Genomic DNA, 19871 nt, shown 5'->3' on the forward strand with positions numbered 1-19871 from the left:
AAGCTGTTTGTTTAGGGAGAGAATATATCATATAAATAGAAAATGAACAGAATATTCTCTCATGACTAAAATGTTTTCTTAGAAGGGTTGGCCCAGGGTGCGGTCTTAATTTCCAAATAGTTGCCATATTTCCATAACATGAACAAAATGAACATTTTGGTCAGTTTCCTTGATACTCCATCCACAATAGTATATCATGTCTAAATGCCTGACATGGAATAAATAAAACTTTGAAAGGATAAGAACAGCTACAATGTCTTAAGCAATTCCTATAAGCACTTGGCTAATAACAGTAAATGCTATATTTATTGAGGGCTGAGCAATACACTAAGCATTATACATTTTCTAATTTAATTCCCACAACAATCCTATGTTGGTAAGATTAACCCAGTTTTATGGCTGGGTTTTATGTAAACCCAAATGTACAGTAGAGAAGTAACTTGCCCAAAGTCAAGAAGTTAATACATGGTAGGTGCAGGATTCAAACCCAGTTCTGTCTGACTCCAAACTCTAGTGACTAAACTCTGTACCTGAATTTATTTTTTCCCCAATTGAGAAAAAAAAAAAAGTTTATTAAAAGAAATGCATGACTTTTGCAGAGAAAATCAAGTGACTGTTGAAGGTCCACTGCAAGGTAAATAAGTCTTTCTGGCAACGTAACCATGTGAATTTCTTATACCTTACTCCTTAGAAGAAAAGTTATGACCAACCTACATAGCATATTGAAAAGCAGAGACATTACTTTGCCAACAAAGGTCCATCTAGTCAAGGCTATGGTTTTTCCAGTGGTCATGTATGGATGTGAGAGTTGGACTGTGAAGAAGGCTGAGCGCCGAAGAATTGGTGCTTTTGAACTGTGGTGTTGGAAAAGACTCTTGAGAGTCCCTTGGACTGCAAGGAGATCCAACCAGTCCATTCTGGAAGAGATCAGTCCTGGGTGTTCTTTTGAAGGAATGATGCTAAAGCTGAAACTCTAGTACTTTGGCCACCTCATGCGAAGAGTTGACTCATTGGAAAAGACTCTGATGCTGGGAGGGATTGGGGGCAGGAGGAGAAGGGGACGACAGAGGATGAGAAGGCTGGATGGCATCACCGACTCGATGGACGTGAGTTTGAGTGAACTCCGGGAGATGGTGATGGACAGGGAGGCCTGGCGTGCTACGATTCATGGGGTCGCAAAGAGTCGGACACAACTGAGCGACTGAACTGAACTGAACCTCAGTAAGACACTATTCATCAAAGTTATAGATGAAACTACTGAATGATGAAGTTCAATTCCTACCCAAGATACTTAATGATCTCTATGATTTGGGCAAGTTATTAAACCTCCCTAATCCCCATTTCATCTGTAAACTGTGGATAACAATAGACATTTCACAGGATTGTTCAGAAAATTAAATGGTGCCCCATAAATGTACCAACCCTTAGCTCAAGGATTGTACCAAAAAAGTGATGAATTAATGTTTGCCTACTCATTATTATATACAAAATTATCATTCAAGCTTCTTCAGCCTACTGTACAGCAGAAATAATTGCAAAGTTAGTAGTTCGGTAAGTAGCCCTTCCTCCCAATTCTCCTGCCACCAAATTCTTATTTTTTATTCAAGATTAACCCCCAAATCATCTTGTCCAAAAGCCTCTTCTACCATCATAACTCCCAGGCCCAGCAGATGTTCCCATAATCTTGTGGGGTGTGGAGAGGGGTGGGTGGGTGTGTATGTGTGGGTGTGTGTGGGTGGGTATGTACTTTTAGTCATTTTACCTAACATATGCTGCAACTGTTATCCATTTTACCTGCCTTCTTCATTAAAAAGGAAGCCCTGCTGAGGGCAAGGACTCACTTATACATTTCTAAAATACCCAGTGTCTAGTACAGTGCCTGACATGGACAACATATATTTATATTTCTATGGGACATGGAGATTATGACTACACTTTCTAAAAAGATCAAATTCACTCCAATAAATCCTGGAAGAATTGACCATAACAAACATCATTTTAGGATGAAGTAAAACTTCCCCCATTAAGTCATCTGAGAAAACATCTTCTCCAGTAAGTGAAATTTCCTTACACTAAGCAAAAAGCTTAATCAATAGGTTCATTTTAAGAAAGGTAACAGTATACAGCTAAAAGCCCAATGGGGTCACCATGAATGGGCTTCTTCACAACTAAAAGTAATTTTTATCACATATAATCAAATTTGGAAATCATGGGGGAAAGCTCATGTGTTTTGGGTACACGTTCTCTTTTGGTTTTAGGTATGTATATCCTATCTCTTCACAAACAATTTTCAAAAATAAAGATTCTATCTTATGCTACATTTTCATCTGTAGCACCTATTGCCTTTCCGGCACTTAAGCAGTACTTGAGGGGTTTTTAAACCACTAACTTGGTAAGTTTTTCCTCTTGACCAGCATTTGAATGCTTTCAAACCTCCTGTAGAGATCTCATTTTCATGATATCTTCCTCACAATCCTCTGAAATAAGAAAATATGACATCATCTCCCCACGAGGAAACTGAGGTTCTGATAAATGTTCCACGGAGGGACACTGCCAGTGCCAAGCCCAGCCCTTCGTCTCCAACTCTTTCCACTGGCTTACAAGGTACTCAACTTAATTCAGGATGGCAGGTCACACAGAGAATACATTATTACTGTCCTCTTTGCTAGTAGAAGAAATGAATCCATAATTGTGAATTTAGCAACCTGTGAGCCTTACCCTTCCAGGCGCTCTTGAGGACGCTTGCACTCAGTTAGTTACCATAAGCCCCGTCTTCACGCCCTCCCACGCCACCACCGCCACCATCCTTGCCCTTTCCCGGCCATTGACTTACTTAGCCATCCCACGCTGGGACTGCGCCGCACTCGGGGGTCATCGTCCAAGGTGCGGGTTGCTAGGCAGGGCACTGAGTTCTCAAGCGGGCTGCGGGCTTTAGTGCCAGAAGCAGAAGACAGGAGGAGGAGGACACATGAGCAGCCACAGCAAAGATGAGGATGAAAGCATTGATTAAGAAGAAAAAAATACTAAAGCAAATCACACAAGCGGGTTAAAGGAGAACAATGACATATTACATTGACACACACCCCCTCCCATGACCCTGCATTCTTAGATGGAACAAATCCCAACACAGAATTTCAGAGCCTGAAACAAATTACATTCAATCATCATAGTTCCCCAACTACCAATGGCTGATCCACCCTGAAGTACTAATACACAAAACATGGATTGTACCCAGAGAAAAGATTTACATAATGAACACTAATCTCAAGATGTAAGATCATGATTGTTAATAATCTTGCACCACATAAGCACACACAGAGGGAAGTCACACACACTTGTGCAAGGCACAGGGAGCAAGGCGTTATATTAGCAAGGCACTCTCTTGTGATCTGTCCAACACACCCTTTTATGGATCTTATACCCAAAGCAGAAAGCAACATCTCATATTTTGACTTAGGAAATGTTTTCCTTCATGAATATAAAACTGGTTTTTAATACCCTTTGCCTCCTGTTTTTTAGCCCTTCAGCAACATGAGACTAGGATATAGATAAATCAATATCGTAATACAAATCCATTTAGAATGGCACATTAGTTCTCATTTTCCGTTGCTCTTTAATCCTTATTTTTAGTATAATTTTAATATGTGGTGCACCCACGCCAAATCTTAAAGTACATCAGAGACTGAATAATGATGCAGGCTAAATATATAGTATGGTTCCTCCAAATATTTTTAATCAACTGGAGAACACCATCAACTTCAGCCTGGAGATAGTTGCATTTGGGTTTTATGTCATCTGTTTTGCTACTCTCATCAAATGCCCCACTCCTAGTAAGAAACAGGCAGTATAATTATCCTTTAAGGAACAACAATGAGGTTGGAAATAACTAACCATCAGACTACATACAATTTGACTTGAGAGAGTTTTTTTCCCTTAGTAATATAGTTGTTAAATGATCAAAGTAACAAAGCAAGCATATCCAAACAGAACCAAACATTAGATAATCTATTCACACAAGTATGCAAGTGACAGGGCAGACAAATAGTGCTCTTAAGGCTATTGGTGACTGGGGAGGTCAAGTTCTAAATTAAATCAATTACAAATTAATGTAAGTTGATGGCCAAATTTGGGCATTCAGCACATTATAAAATCTAGAAACATTTTTGTCAATTTATCTGTCTGTGTTTAAAAGCTGTAAATAAAGCCAGGACTTGTGAGCGGGCCATCTGTGCCAACACCTGTTTGAGGCAAATCTGATGTCTTTTCTTTGCAATCTGAATTTTTAATTGTTTCCCATAATTGAACTTCTTTGCAAGTTTGTATTGCACTAAGAAAAATGAAAAAGGGAAATGAACCAGTTGAGATAATTCCAAAATTGCTTTTGTTAAGAGAGAGGCATTTAGAAATATATATTGTCATACAGGCCCACTTTCACCTCCTATTTCTTCTGACAACGAGGGGACCCGCTTGTGAGCCAATATTCCTGCAGGCTTAGCTAAAGGAAATGAAAGAAGGCCGAACTACTGGCTGCCATTTATCTGGGCCCAAGAAAGAACCAACCAAAATTCCAGTTCAGTGAGAGCAGACAGAGGTTAGGAATGCAAAGTAAACTAAAAAGAGCCTTCACATTCTTCAGCGGCTGGACAATACAAAGTTACCCAAATTTGATCACCGATACCATGGCCTGCTCCTAAAATAAATCTGCTCCAAAACTCAGATGCTGATGACTAGCTTCCCCAAAGAGCTTCTCTTTCCTCTACTTTCCCCACAGCATGTCAGTGTGTTATTAGTTGGGAACTAAAGATGGAAACACCTTTTTGCATATACAGCCTCCATGAATGCTGAGCCTCGCCATCAAAGGGACAGTGGAATGGAGCCTGGCACACACTGGCAAAGAATCTGGCTCCAAAGACAAGCATGAAAACGAAACTGCCCATAGAGACTTGGCACCTGTGTTTTAGTAAAGCTCATTGGAGCCATCTGGCTGCTTACCCTCATGAAAACTGGGAGGCTCACAGCATCCATTACTTGTATTGGCAAATTCCAACATTTTGATTGTTAGACCCTCCCTGTACTTCTGTGCAGGAAGAGATACAAACTCTATAACCCTTTTATGTTGCTTTTCTTCTCGTCACAAATTTACTCCATAGACAAAATGTTAAAAAAGCTGTTCTTAAAGCCAAGCCAAACTTTATGATTATACCATGATAATGATATATTATGTAAGCCTTTTCCAAATAATGCTTTCATTGTACTTCTTCTACACTTAAGCTACAAAATAAACATCTTAGCTTTGCTACTATCTTACATATTCTCTTTTAAATCATTTTTGCCTGGCTTCGGGCATAAACAAGAAACTGGTTTATATTACTGTGACTTGATGAGGAAAGATAAAGCCCTGAAGATTTCTGAGTGACAGTTCCCAATATCTAGACTGTAGGAAAAGGTGTTCTGAACAGGATTTTTTTGTAATGATTCATCTTTTCCTTGAGAATCAACTTGTCTAAAAGCATAAATCCTAAATCTGTTCAAGTAAGGGTGTCCCTACTTGAATCATGCAAATAACCAACCCCCCCCCAAAAAAAAGCTTCTCTATCAAATTTTTTAACAATCTTATTAAAAAGATGATTAATTTAACTACTGTTAAAATTTTAGGACTCTTTCAGGATTGCAATGTTGTATGTATTCCACACCATTATTTAGCCAAGAAATTTTACTCAGGAGTTTAGCATTATTTCACCCATAAACACATGACATGTTGCCTAGAAATCTGCATTTGGAAAGCCAATAAAGATGTCCAACTGCCATCTTTCACATAAATTTCTGCCTAGACAAAGAAAGACCTCAGAGCTCTTTTAACATCACAATATTTCACAAAGTGAGAGCCCTGGACTCACTGATGTATGGGAAATAAATTGTGATTGAGGAAGCTCATGACCACTGTAGCTGAATCAGAATACTGTTATTAAGTATACTAGGTTCCTCTATTTTTATGCATTTGGGTAAGTTATTTCACATTTCTAAGATTTCTTTATTTTATATTTCTTCAGGCTTTTCATCTACAAATGGAGATACAATATAGAAACTTTAAAAACATAATACATGTACACCCATGGTGGATTCATGTCAACGTATGGCAAAACCAATACAATGTTGTAAAGTAAATAAATAAATAAACTATAGGTATGAAAATCAAATAAATAAAAACATCCTAGAGAGCAATACCTGGTGTATAATAGGTACTGAGTTAATGGGAGGTAATACTGTTGCTGCTATTGCTACTACTATTATTGATGGAGGAATGTTTCCTTTATTCAAGGGTGTTGGACAACATGGAAGGCAGCAACCTTGGCCTCATTTGATGCAGCTTTAATTTCAAAATGTCATTTTTAAGAAATCAGGTTCACAGACCTGAAAAAAAAATCTCCATTTTGTCATTTGTACTTTTACTGAAACAGGGTTTGAGTGAAATGAGAAATGTTTAGTTATTCTCGGAAGACCTTGGTTTTCTTCTCCCTTTTTTCTTTTTGGGAAACATGGTAAAGAGTACATAGTGCTCATATCTCACGTCCCCATTTTGCCATCCCTCATTCCTCACGTTTTCCCGTGCTTCCCTTTCCTCTCCTCTCTATTTCTCTCTCATAGGGACCGGGGCAGAGAATAGGATATACAACTATTCCCCTGTCTGCTCTTAGAGTAACCTGAGGCTGGGGAGAGTGAGATTTCACAAGGGCAGCTCCATCAAGATCTCAAGCCTCAGAAGAAGATTTACTCCTGGTTTGGCAGCAGAAAATCAGTTAAGGACTTCTTTTCAGAGAAAGAAAGTAATGGAGAAGAAATATTCTTATATGTTAAGATAGGACAATAAAAATTATTCCATTCCTTTACTCCTTTACAGACCCTGGTTTTGTAAAATAGACTAGCAATTAGTAAAAATTTTAAATATGTTTATTTCAACATCCTGATATATATATATATATATATATAATTTATTAATGTGTGTGTTAAGTCGCTTCAGTCGTGTCCAACTCTTTGCAACCCTATGGACTGTACTCACCAATGGGGCTCCTCGATCCATAGGATTCTCCAGGCAAGAATACTGGAGTGGGTTGCCATGCCCTTCTCCAATATTATTTACTGATAGCTAAGAACTATCGTTGCTCAGACATATTAATCAATCTTCATACTCCTAAGTTAAAACATTATAAAGCCATGAGTGGCATCTCCTTATGTATTATTTGGCATCTGAAGGTTGATAATGAAAGTAGCACTGTTTTAAAAACAGAACTCCCAGAATGCTTTCACATATGGAGTAGTAGGGAAAAAAAACTAAAAGATGCAGAAGTTAAAAGAATACAAAATAATGGTGGGGAACTGAAGCTCTGTATTCAGTTTTAAATCTGAAAGACACTACATTTTCCCCTTAAAACCTTTCTGAATAATAGTTTTCCTTACAATGGTATCTCACATTATGATTATTAAATACTTCTCACAAAGATATCTCATTTATTTCTGGTTGTATATGTTGAATGAGACATTACTATCCTATTTTACAGGTATAGAAACTGAGGCTTAAGACTATGATAATGCAAACTGCTCAAACTCATGATGCTACTAAGTATTTCTCCTGGATTAGAATGAAGCCTTTGGAAAAGATGGTCTTCAAGGAGATTATAAAGTAGGCTTTCAATATCAAAACCTAAACACTTACTTGTGTTGTATCTCTTTTTGTGTGTGTGTGTTTGTGTGTGTGTGTGTTGTATCTCTTAAGCCTGACTCTTCACTGCCATAAAGAGCAGACTAGACTAGCAAATACTCAGAGTATGATTCTTGGAGAAAATTGTGTTGTTTATTTAACAATCTGAACATTATAAAGCTGGATGTTCAGTCACCTGCCCAGGAAAAGAAAATAAAATAAGAATAGTGTCTGATAGATGGTTTAGAAATACTACTGTTATTCCATCACTGTTATTAAAGATTACATTTATTGAGGCATTTTTCTAGTAACTTTCCATGGATGGGTTCATTTAATCTAAGGCTGAGAAGAGCTTGGTCATTCATTGAATTCTGGCCAGGACATTCATCTGTGCTGTGCAAATGAACGGAGAATTTGAGTTCTGAACAAAACAGATGGATGTGTGCTGCTGGTTTTGGAAAGAGCTGATTATACACAGAAAGGCACCTGGGAAGCTGACTCTCCTCTGAAGGTGATGGAGGCCTGAGAGCTGACCTATCTTAGAACTGGAGAAACACGATGACCACTTCTGGGACAGAACCTTAGAGGAAAGTCAGGGAAATGTCTGCCTTCCCCACTGATTCAGGGAGCACGTCTGAATTCAAGGGTATGGAGGGGAGAGGGGAACTTCAGAGTAGAATAACCCAGACAGAGACTACTGGGATAAGCTGGAATCCAAAACCCAGATAAAACCTAAGAATGTCTACAGGGAGTGAGAAAGCTGCCAAACCTGGCAGTGGTCCCAGCCAGATCTACCACGTGCCAGCATCTAGGCAGTTTGAGCTAATACCCAAACCAAGTAGCTGGAATATGTCTAACCTCCAATCGGATGCAAAGCAGTGAGAGCCTAGCTAATTCCACTTCCATTTCAATAGGGCCGAGAATTAACAGAATAAAACACTGATTTTTTTTCATTGTTTGTTTTCTGTTGCTAACCACTATTTATGTTACTGTAGGTAATAGCAAGAGACTACACTTTTTCCCTGGTGACTCAGATGGTAAAGAATTTGCGTGCAATGCAGAAGACCTGGGTTTGATCCCTGGGTTGGGAAGCTCCCCTAGAGAAGGAAATGGCTACTCACTCCAGTAATCTGGCTTGGAGAATTCCATGGACAGAGGAGCCTGGCAGGCTATAGTCCTTGGGGTCGCAAAGAATCAGACACAAGTTAGCAACTTTCACTTTTCACATTTTTTAAGGGGCTTCCCACATGGCACTAGTGGTAAAGAACCAGCCTGCCAATGCAGGAGACATAAGAGACATAGGTTCAATGCCTGGGTCGGGAAGATCCCCTGGAGGAGGGCATGGCAACCCACACCAGGATTCATACCTGGAAAATTGTTCTGTTCTAATGTTAGAAACTGCAGTGTGGGAAAGAGCTAGGAATCAGCATACTGCCTGGAAGTTAACAATGAAAAGAGAAATTTGCAGAAAAAGTACAGGGTAGGAGCAAGTGGTATTGCATTTCTCATAACTGATAGAAAAAAAAAGAAGGTAAATTGAGATAAAATTCAGAGATGCCATCAGGAGCAGGCCCTGGCTCCCTGTAACTACAGAAGAGGCCACAGTGCACCAGAAGGAGCCTGATGAGGTCTAGAAGCAGTTGCCCTGGCATGGAGCCGCCACCTTTTCCAAACCCTCATCTACCTACTGGAGAAGCCTTAAGTCTTAGATTCTCAGTGTGGTTTAGGGTTTCCCTGACAGCCAGAAAAGAGGAAAATCAATGACAGGGACAGACTATTCTGCAAGAGGGCTGTGATAAGAAAGAGTTTCCTCCTCTCCCACTGCTAGTGAAATGGTATCACTTACTGAAGGGCAGAGGAAATAAATCAGCAATATATCCATGAGATTCTTCCCAAATGGTAAGTTATAGAGCAAATATCACTCCAGCAAATACCATCACTCAATATGAGATTTTTCTTCCTTACCTGTGCTTAAACATATAATACATATAATTACATATAATTTAATATTATTTGTTGAGTGATGGTACTATGGTACCACTGTATAAAGTACCAGTGATGGTACTATGTACAATCACCATTCAAAACATTTTACATGCATTATCTCATTTAATTTTCATTTTATGTTTTACAGACATAGAAGCTAAGTACTAAATTACCTTTACAACTTTTCACTTAAAAAAATAATGAAAATTGGGGTCATAAAAATGGATTGGGCAATATGAAATTTATAGTCTAGGTCTAGTTGGATAACCAAAATAATTTCTCAGTAAAGGGCATCTCCTAGACCACAGAGGGCAAGGATTTTTATGAGAGTCTAGGGAGTAGAAATGAAATCAGGAAAACACCAGGGACAAATTCATGAAAGCACTGCCCAAATTTCCATAAAGGCAGTGAAAGCTGAATACTCAAATTAAGGTTCTTGGTCTTAAAGTTGGGTCTTATCCATCTTTTGTTAGACAGTACATATCAAAAGTATCCATTTACGTGGTAAATGACATTTTAAAAAAATCATATAATCCTATAAAACATAGCTCTTTAAAACAGAGTTATCAGGTAACCTTGTCAGAAACATATTATTAAATATTTTTGAAAGAATACCAATTAAGTCTAAACTTTCACTTTCTAATAAAATGCAAACTAAATATACCTTATTTGACTTTTAAACACTATTAAGGAACATTCTTAGGCTTCAATGTTATTCTTTCATAGTGTAAACTAAAATAATACAGAATTATTACCTAAGTATCTCTGACCAAACTATTAAATAGAACCATATGAAACTGTTGGTAGTCAACTATATTTTACCCACAAAAATGCCAATTGTATATGGTTCAGCCTAAAATAATAGTGAGAAATAAAAAGAGAGTAAGTAAAGGAAAATCTAACACCAGAGGAAAGGAAAACCTCATTAATTTTCTTCCTGTGACACTAACTTGATAGAAATGCCTCCATTAATAAATTGAGCTTGCCTCAATATATAAAGTATGGCACTTGCCTCAAATTTCATACCTGGCAGATATATCCACCAGAATTCACAGATGTCTTGGATAAGTGGAAATTTCACGATAATTAAGATATTATAAACCTGATTCTTCCCCAATTTATTACAAATAAAAATGTTTTTCATTTCTTTTTAAATCATTCAATCATCTTGAATCCAAAGCCACATCAGGACCCTAAAAAATTTAGCCATGGATAGACAGTGGTGGGTTGGTAGTGGGTGTTTTGGTAAATGTTTGAGAACCAGCTCTCTGGTGAAAACACTTGTGCATGTGTGTGTGTGTCTATGTGTGTGCATGTGTGTGCGCGCAAGCGCAAATGGGTGTGAGTGGTAAATTTTACCAATTTAAAGATGTATAGCATACATACAAATAATAAATATACAATACTCTATTGTAAACTGTATACAGCCAGTTGATTCTCATACAATGCTTTTGTTGATTTTTACCAAACTCTTCTATCAATAGCTGACTTATGGTTGCAACTGGCAAACAAGCATAGGCCCAACACCCATGTTGAACATCCATTATCATATATGCTATCGAGTAAAACAAAAGTGAAGCAATGAAAATGCATTGACTCAATCGTCAATGACGTGGGTGATTCCTTCATTAAACTGAATAATAGTTTTTTAATACTGAAAGACTATTGGCTCAATTCCTTGTACGACTCACATTCTAACAGTTGTTATGGACTGAATGCTTGCATTCTCCCAAAATTCACATGGTGAAATCCTAACCCTCAGTGTGCTGCTGCTGCTGGCTGCTAAGTCGCTTCAGTCGTGTCTGACTCTGTGCGACCCCAGAGACAGAAGCCCACCAGGCTCCCCCGTCCCTGGGATTCTCCAGGCAAGAACACTGGAGTGGGTTGCCATTTCCTTCTCCAATGCATAAAAGTGAAAAGTGAAAGTGAAGTCGCTCAGTCGTGTCCGACTCCTAGTGACCTCATGGACTGCAGCCTACCAGGCTCCTCCGTCCATGGGATTTTCCAGGCAAGAGTACTGGAGTGGGGTGCCATAACCCTCAATGTAAAGGGTGCTAATTCCATTTATGAAGACTCTTCCCCAAATGCCCCTCCTCCTAATACCATTACATTGGGGGTTAGGATTTCAGCATATAAATTTTAGCTTCCAAAAAAGCATCCTTATAAAAAGAAATAGGAGAAAGATGATCGATTTCTCTCCACCACCTGAAGATAGAATGAGAAGGTGACCATCTACAAGCCAAAGTGGGCCCTCACCAAGAACTGCATTTGTGGCTTCTTGATCTTGGATTTCCCAGCTTCCAGAACCGTGAGAAATAAATGCTTGTTCTTTAAGTATTTACAGCAATCTTTGGTAACATATTATAGAAACCCAAGCTAAGATATCGGCTATAGATACTACATAGGTAAGCTTAACCTGCATTATTAGCATTTTCTCTAACTCTTTTTAAAGTTGTAAATAACTGACAAAACAATATATCAAGTCCTGATTTGTAGTATTTCCTGATGTCTATGGTAATTATACCACCATCAGGACTGACTGCAAGCTTCCAGTATAAAGTCCCTGAATGTAGATTTGGGAAGAGGTAACAGTAACACACTATTTTATAGGGCATCCTATAGTAAAATAAGCAGGAGATAATGCATTTAGAGTATTCGTTAACATTATTTCTAATATTAATATCTAATTGTATGTTTATATAATCTAATTTTTAATAGTAGCTGTGTTTAACAAACAGTCCTCAAAATTCCTGATAACAACTGGCCCTTGCAAGTATATAAGAGGTGGCATATGACTAGGGAATGAAAAAATTTCTAATTCTAGAGTAACTCCAAAGATTTCAGCCATTAACTGCACTGGTATTATTATAACTAAAACTGGCAGCATTCTATTTTCTAGTCTGTGATAGAAAACCAAGGTGATAAGTTTATCTACATTTTTACATGGAGATATTAGAATCTATTCCAACTACCATAGATAAAAGATTCAGATTTATTAAAGTAGTATAAAATGTTCTATACTTTTTATTTTAGAATTTTATCCTAAGAACATTTCATAGTTGTTAAAGATATTAAGTATTTGAATCCTAACACATAAAGATAACTATATGTATAAACTTGCAAGTTAAGAACAAGTGCCTCTAGAAAATCAAAAATTTGCCATCTGATAATTTATAATAAAATATTTTGGAATCACCTGAAAGTCATTCTTATAGTATCTCTCAAGGCAAAACTTGCCTCTAGATATTTAAAAGGCCAAAACAACATGTTTTAAAGGCCTAGTCATATTCCATGCTTTAGGGTGTTAGCTGATCAGCTGACAAGTCAGAAAGAAAAAGAATCACCTGCACTTCCTGCTTGCCTTCTGCCCAGCATCTGAGGCATCTCACATGTGAGAAGCTGAGTGGTGAAGGCAATTGCAACTTTTCTCTGCAGTACAAAGATCTACTGATAGAATAAAAGATGAATGACGAGCCATATCAACTCAATAATTGCATTTCACATCCAAATACTCTCCCCTAAAGCACAAGATACTGCCACAAAGACCCAACTGTTCCTAACTCTTACTCTACCTACACGTCCAGGAAAATTAAGCTCATACCACACTGGTGGTGAAGGCGCCCTTCCTCTGCCGTACTCGTTCCTCTTCTCATTGCAAATATAGCAACATCTGAAAACAATGCTTGCTTCTTTATACTACCACTGACTTCGTGATAAAAAATAAATCTCCAAATCATAAAATTTCATTTTATGTGAGACAGAGATTAACAAATAAGATACTAAAAAACAGACTTGTACTTTAAATGCCATTATTTTTAAAATATGATTTGTTCTTAAAATTATCTGACATCAGTTTCAACAAACTGTTTATCACATAACATTTCCAGCCATTAAACTATTCAAATATGTGTATGTGGAATGATTCCAAAATATAGCAAAGTTTGCTAATAGTAAGCTCTCTCCCAGAAAGCCATTAATTTTAATATTAAGAAAACGCAATTTCCAGAAATAGAGTGAACTGAGTTAGAATTCAGTTTATACACTTCACTTAGTCCATCTTTTCTATGACAACATGTTTTATATTATTCTGAAAGTGCAGCTGAGAACAGCAAATTAAAAATTTCCTTATCTACTCATTTCTCCTAACACCAAAAAGATTGGGCGTGGGATGGAAGAGGCCTAGTTTGACCAGTCCAATGCTTAGCAAGTCTTTACACCTTAATTTTCCATACCTCATGAGAATAACTTCTCCCTTCTCAGCCTACACCCAATTATGAAATTTATTCAAAACAAAGACAATGATACAGAAGCCAGACACTTTGCAAGAAATTCTGGTAAATGTAAAAGAGTATACATAAAACATAGTGCCTTTCCTATTGCTACATAATCGGGCTAATATCCTACCTGAATTCTCACATCTATCACATTGCAAAAGAGCAGATTGGTTTTTTAAGCAGTAAAAATAATATTGAATCTTATTTTGATGAATGACCATCTATAGGCTGGACACCATCTCATATATCAAGCAAACACTTCACAATACGAGATTTCAGAGTACCTATCAAAGCTTAGTCTGTCCTAATTCTGACAAACCACGAAGTCAAAAGCATATTCCTTGATGTACTCAATAAAATACAGGCCTGCTGATTCATTGGAAACATTCAATTGATTCATCACTGCATTATTACCAAACCCTCTCAGTCAATCAGAATAGAGGTGTATGGAGCAACCATGACGGCTTGGCATTTGCAGCCTACAGTCGTAATTGCTGAAATCTTTCCAACAGGACTGCAAATCTTCCCAGTTGGTTAAAACATGTCATTATGAAATGGTTGTGGCACATGAGTTGAGAAAAGAAGAAATAAGAAGAGGGATTTAAAAAAAAAAAAAGGTGAAAAGAGGTGGAGTAAAGTGAGTAAGGCAGGTAAGAAAGAGCAGCAGCCAGGCGGCCCCTGCATTACCATTATCAGGGTTGGTAAACATCCTACTTGCACTGGAGACGGTCTTCCCAATGTCAGCCAGGGATCGAAGGTTGGATTTCTTGGTTTGATGACGGTGCTTCCGGAGCAAAGTATAGGTCACCTTATCCTTAAGGTCAGGTTTCAATAGGCCTGTCTCAATCTGATGGTCAACAATCATCTCTGAAATAAAAACAAAGCAAAACCAAAACCAAAATTCAGTCACAAGACCACAAAGTTAAATTTTTTTAACTTATGTTTTTTAATAAGTTATTTTTTAACTAAAATTGTTAACTCTAATTTTATGGATGTTATCCTCAAATTTAATATCAATATATTATTTTTCAATTTCAAACTTCTCACTTTCTGTGAAGGTAAAGATACAGGGTATAGTGCCATTGGCGTTAAAGAGAGTTAGAAATATTCCAGTATTAATTACATCTTTAGAGAGGAAGAACTGCTTTGTAAATTTTTTTCAATCCTGGTTGAGAGTGAATTTATATTAATCACATTCTTCTATGAGTAACACAAATAATTTACGATTTCCAATTGTTTAAAAGTAAGATTAGAAAATTTCATGTACTCTTTCATAGGAAGTGTGCCAGAAATATAAATGATATGAAAAAATCTTGAAGAGAATATATAAAATTTAGCATCATGTCATTATTGATTTTCTTAATCTATTCTCCCAAATCCTGCTGTAATTTCTTTATAATAGGACAAAGTAAAAAAAAAAAAAAAAACACGATAATACCTTTGCCCATATCAGGTTATTTGAACACTAATTAATCCAGTGAAAGAAAGGTTAAAGTACAAAATTATACCTTAGTCTTTTCTAAGAAGGGAGGTTTATTCTTCCTGTTTAGATCCAACTAAAGCCTTTACCACATATTTTATTATTCATTTTAAAGTATAACCTGACAAGAATTTTCTAGAAAGTTTAATATCTTAGTTTTTCTACAAAAAAAAAACAACCCTAAAATTTCTACTAGCTTTAAACCACCTTCTTTAAAAACCACTTTAAACCACCTTCTCACACTATTTACAAAAATAAACTCAAATGGGTTAAAGATGTAAATGTAAGACCTGAAACCATAAAACTCATGGAAAAAACATAGGCATTATACTCTCTGACATCAGTCTCAGCAATATTTTTTTAGATCTGTCTCCTCAGGCAAACGCAACAAAAGCAAAAATAAACAAATGGAACTACATCAAAATAAAAAGCTTTTGCACAGTAAAAGAAACCATCAACAAAACAAAAAGACAACCTACTGAATGGGAAAAGATATTTGAAAATAATATATATAATAGGGGTTAACATCTAAAGTAGTAAAGAACTCACATATCTCAATATCAAAAAAAAAAAAAAAAACACACACCAAAAAGTTTAATTTTTAAGTGGGCAGAAGATCGGAATAGACCTTTTTCCAAGAAGACATATAGATGGCCAAGAGACACCTGAAAAGGTGTTCAATATCACTAATCATCAGGGAAAAGCAAATCAAAACCACAAAGATATCACACCTATCAAGAATGTTACCATCAAAAAGATAACAAATTAGCAAGAGTTAGTGAGGATGTGGCAAAAAGGGAACCCTTGGAGAAGGAAATGGTAACCCACTTCAGTGTTCTTGCCTGGAAAATCCCAGGGACAGGGGAGCCTGGTGGGCTGCCGTCTCTGGGGTCGCACAGAGTTGGACGCGACTGAAGCGACTTAGCAGCAGCAGCAACAGCAGCAACAGAATACTGTTGGTGGGAATGTAAATTGGTGCAGCCACTATAGAAAATGGTATGGAGGTTCCTCAAAAGATTAAAAAAAGAACAATCACACAGCCCAGCAATTCCATTTCTAGATTCTTGGACAAAGAAACCAAAACACTAATTCAAAACAATATATGCACCCCTATATTCACTGCAGCATTATTTACAATAGCCAAGGTATAAATGCAACCTAAAGTTGGACAAAGAAAATGTGATATATAACATACATATATATATATATGTATAATAAAGTATTACTTGGCCATAAAAAAGGACTGAAATCTTGCCTTTTGTAACAATATGGATGGATCTAAAGGGTATTACACTAGGTGAAATAAGTCAGATGGAAACACAAATACCAAATGATGTCATTTATGGAATCTACAAAATAAATTTCACTTGTGGAATCTACAAAACAAAATGAACAAGCAAAACAGAACCTGACCAAAAGACACAGACAAAATAGTGGTTGCCAGAGTAGGGGAGAGATGAAGGGGTGGGCGATGTAGATGAAAGGGATTAAGAGGTATAAAATTCTGTTCTAAAATAAATAAACCACATAATGTAATGATAGCACAGGGAATACCATCAATAATAATATGGTAATAACTCTGTATGGCAACAGCGTTACTAGACTTTTCATGGTTGTCAATTCATAAAGTATATAAATGCCAATTCATAATGTTGTACACCTGAAACCAATACAATATTGTATGTCAACTATGCCTCAATAAAACATAATAAAATAAAATAATCTTAGAAAAAAATCTTTCCCCCAAATTTCTATTCGCTCTTTTATTTTCCAGAATGGTTCTAACTAGAAAGGATGAATGTGCTTCATAGAAATTGCTCCATGGGTACGTCTGCTGCAGGACATGTTTTACTCTAACAGAAAACAAGAAGTCCTCTTTCCCACAAATCAACATGTCAGCAGTAGGACATAAATGTAGCCTGGTGGCATCCTCCTATAATGTCACACCTCAGGTTGATACTCCTTTGTCCAAAATGGGGCACAAGAGAACCTCTCACAGAATCTGTGTGAAACAGGCAATGGAGGAACAACACCTCATGTCTGCAGTCAGGGCTTGTGTCCCCAGCAGAGAACCACAACAATGGGTCCTGGGCCCGCCTGTTGCAGACACATGGCTGCATTGAGCACACGTCAATTATTTTCCTCTTGCACAAACTTCTCTGTATACAAAAGTGGAGGAGAGAATAAAAGCTTTTCTTCTCCAAAAGTCTGACAAGAAAATTAATGGGTACTGATAGGAAGAAAAGTTATGACCAACCTAGATAGCATATGCAAAAGCAGAGACATTACTTTGCCAACAAAGGTCCGTCTAGTCAAGGCTATGGTTTTTCCAGTGGTCATGTATGGATGTGAGAGTTGGACTGTGAAGAAAGCTGAGCGCCGAAGAATTGATGCTTTTGAACTGTGGTGCTGGAGAAGACTCTTTGAGAGTCCCTTGGACTGCAAGGAGATCCAACCAGTCCATTCTGAAGGAGATCAGGCCTGGGATTTCTTTGGAGGGAATGATGCTAAAGCTGAAACTCCAGTACTTTGGCCACCTCATGCAAAGAGTTGACTCATTGGAAAAGACTCTGATGCTGGGAGGGATTGGGGGCAAGAGGAGAAGGGGACAACAGAGGATGAGATGGCTGGATGGCATCACGGACTCGATGGACGTGAGTCTGAGTGAACTCCGGGAGTTGGTGATGGACAGGGAGGCCTGGCGTGCTGCGATTCATGGGGTCACAAAGAGTCAGACACGACTGAGCAACTGAACTGAACTGAACTGAACTGAACTGAAATGATAGGACAACAGCATCTCCCAAACACTGCCATCTCTTTGCAAAGAGAAGTTACAGATGTTCAAGGGGCTTTGCTTGAGCATGACTGAGTCCTCTTTTTAACAAGCACTCATAGAACCGGTCTCACCGTGAGAGCTGACAGTTCACACAGTGTACAGTCAGCTTCCTGGGATCCAAGGAGAGGCTGAATCCAGGCTTCCATCACATGCCTTACACAGATGCTGTCAATGTCAAATATCACTGGACTACTTTGTAGACAGCCTGGGAAAGGCAGGAAGAGTTTCTACCATAGGAATGTTTTGGTTTGAGAGTGGCCTTTAGCTCTGAGTATTTTTAACTACACAACCCTTACTCAGTAAAACTCTCAGACCAGATCCTGTAATTATAATTAACCCTCTGTTCCATATTAAAATAATTAAGTGCTACTGAACACAAACCTCTCTCCTTTCCCTTGAACTCTTAATCAAAGTGGAAAGTCCATTTTACAGAAGAACCATAAAAATAAACATACAGCCCTGGCATATCTACTGCAAGCATATCAAACTCCTACTCTAATTTCAGGGTTCTGGATTAAAGTGTTTCTTATCTACCCTTTCTTGGCAGGGCCTTCCTCTATTCTTGCCTTCCCCTGTAATCTCAAACTAATCCATATATAATGCACAGCCAGCCCTCTGTTACTAATTTCTGGAAATCACCAGTTAGAACACGTTAAAACATCTGTGTAGCTTATGCCCTTTATTAAGTTTCCATAAAAATGGCCCACATTACAGGGGTCTCCTAAGCATAAACTACAAAACCTTTCAAGGAAAGTGGAGGCAGTTAACATTTTACAGCTACACTGAAATTAAGCCTTCAATATTCGAAATCCCACAAACACTACCAATAGAGAGAGAAAGCGCCTGCTCAAAATGCTTCCAGAGGTGAAAGGAAATTCAAAAAGCATCAGGTTCAAACTCTTAAACAGCTGAAAAAAAGCACAAGAGAGGAGACAGTCACAGACACAGCCTTAGTGGGGCAACGCCCCCCATCCCGACTCCAAATCAAACCAAGTTTTCTGATTCACAGTTTAGATCTTTTTCATATCATATAATACTTTTCTTTCTTTTAAAAGGAAACTCTAGACCAAAGGGGGGAAAAAATGAAGAGAAAGATGGTCATGCTCCCCCCAAAAAAGATTAAGGGTAACATTCTTTTAAAAACACAAAAGCCCACGAAATATACAGTTTCAAGACTAACAGACAACTCAGATTTATACAAGTGTAACCCGTTTTATGTTAATCTATCCAGCTGGCAAAATTTAAAAGACCAGTCTCCAGCGATGTGAAAATCTTATATAATAGACAGTGTCAATGATGACAGTAACAACCAGGACAAGCTTTCTTGAAGGCTACTTGGCCAATACAAACAAAACCCTTTACAATGTTCAAACCCTTTGACTATTTCACCATTAGAAACCTATAATCAGGAAATAAGCAATTTCACAAAAGAATAACAAAAATGTTCATTTCTTGTCTTTATGATAAAAACTTGATGGAAACTTAAAAGCCCAATTATAGATTATTAACTATTTTGCAGCCATTAAAATGATGTTTATATTTATGTTTAATAACATGGAAATATTCATACTATGTTTTTCAGTTAGGAAGGGCAGATTA

At 37.5% G+C, this 19871-nt stretch overlaps 1 protein-coding gene across 8 annotated transcripts in view; it reads right to left on the reverse strand.

Moving 5' to 3' along the window:
• Positions 1–19871, reverse strand: part of SLC4A4 (solute carrier family 4 member 4) — a 363718-nt gene that overhangs the window by 175714 nt on the left and 168133 nt on the right. For 5 of the 8 annotated variants that reach the window (XM_044945800.2, XM_044945799.2, XM_044945801.2 and 2 more), the window contains 2 exons: positions 14644–14823; positions 2834–2929 (listed from right to left, as the gene is read on the reverse strand). In XM_044945800.2, the coding sequence (XP_044801735.2) occupies positions 2834–2929; positions 14644–14823 (276 nt within the window). The remainder of the gene's footprint in view (positions 1–2833; positions 2930–14643; positions 14824–19871) is intronic. The other 3 variants (XM_044945798.2, XM_006069347.4, XM_006069346.4) reach the window with 3 other exon arrangements.

Source organism: Bubalus bubalis, chromosome 7 (genome assembly GCF_019923935.1).
Source record: "Bubalus bubalis isolate 160015118507 breed Murrah chromosome 7, NDDB_SH_1, whole genome shotgun sequence".
Lineage (NCBI taxonomy): Eukaryota > Metazoa > Chordata > Mammalia > Artiodactyla > Bovidae > Bubalus > Bubalus bubalis.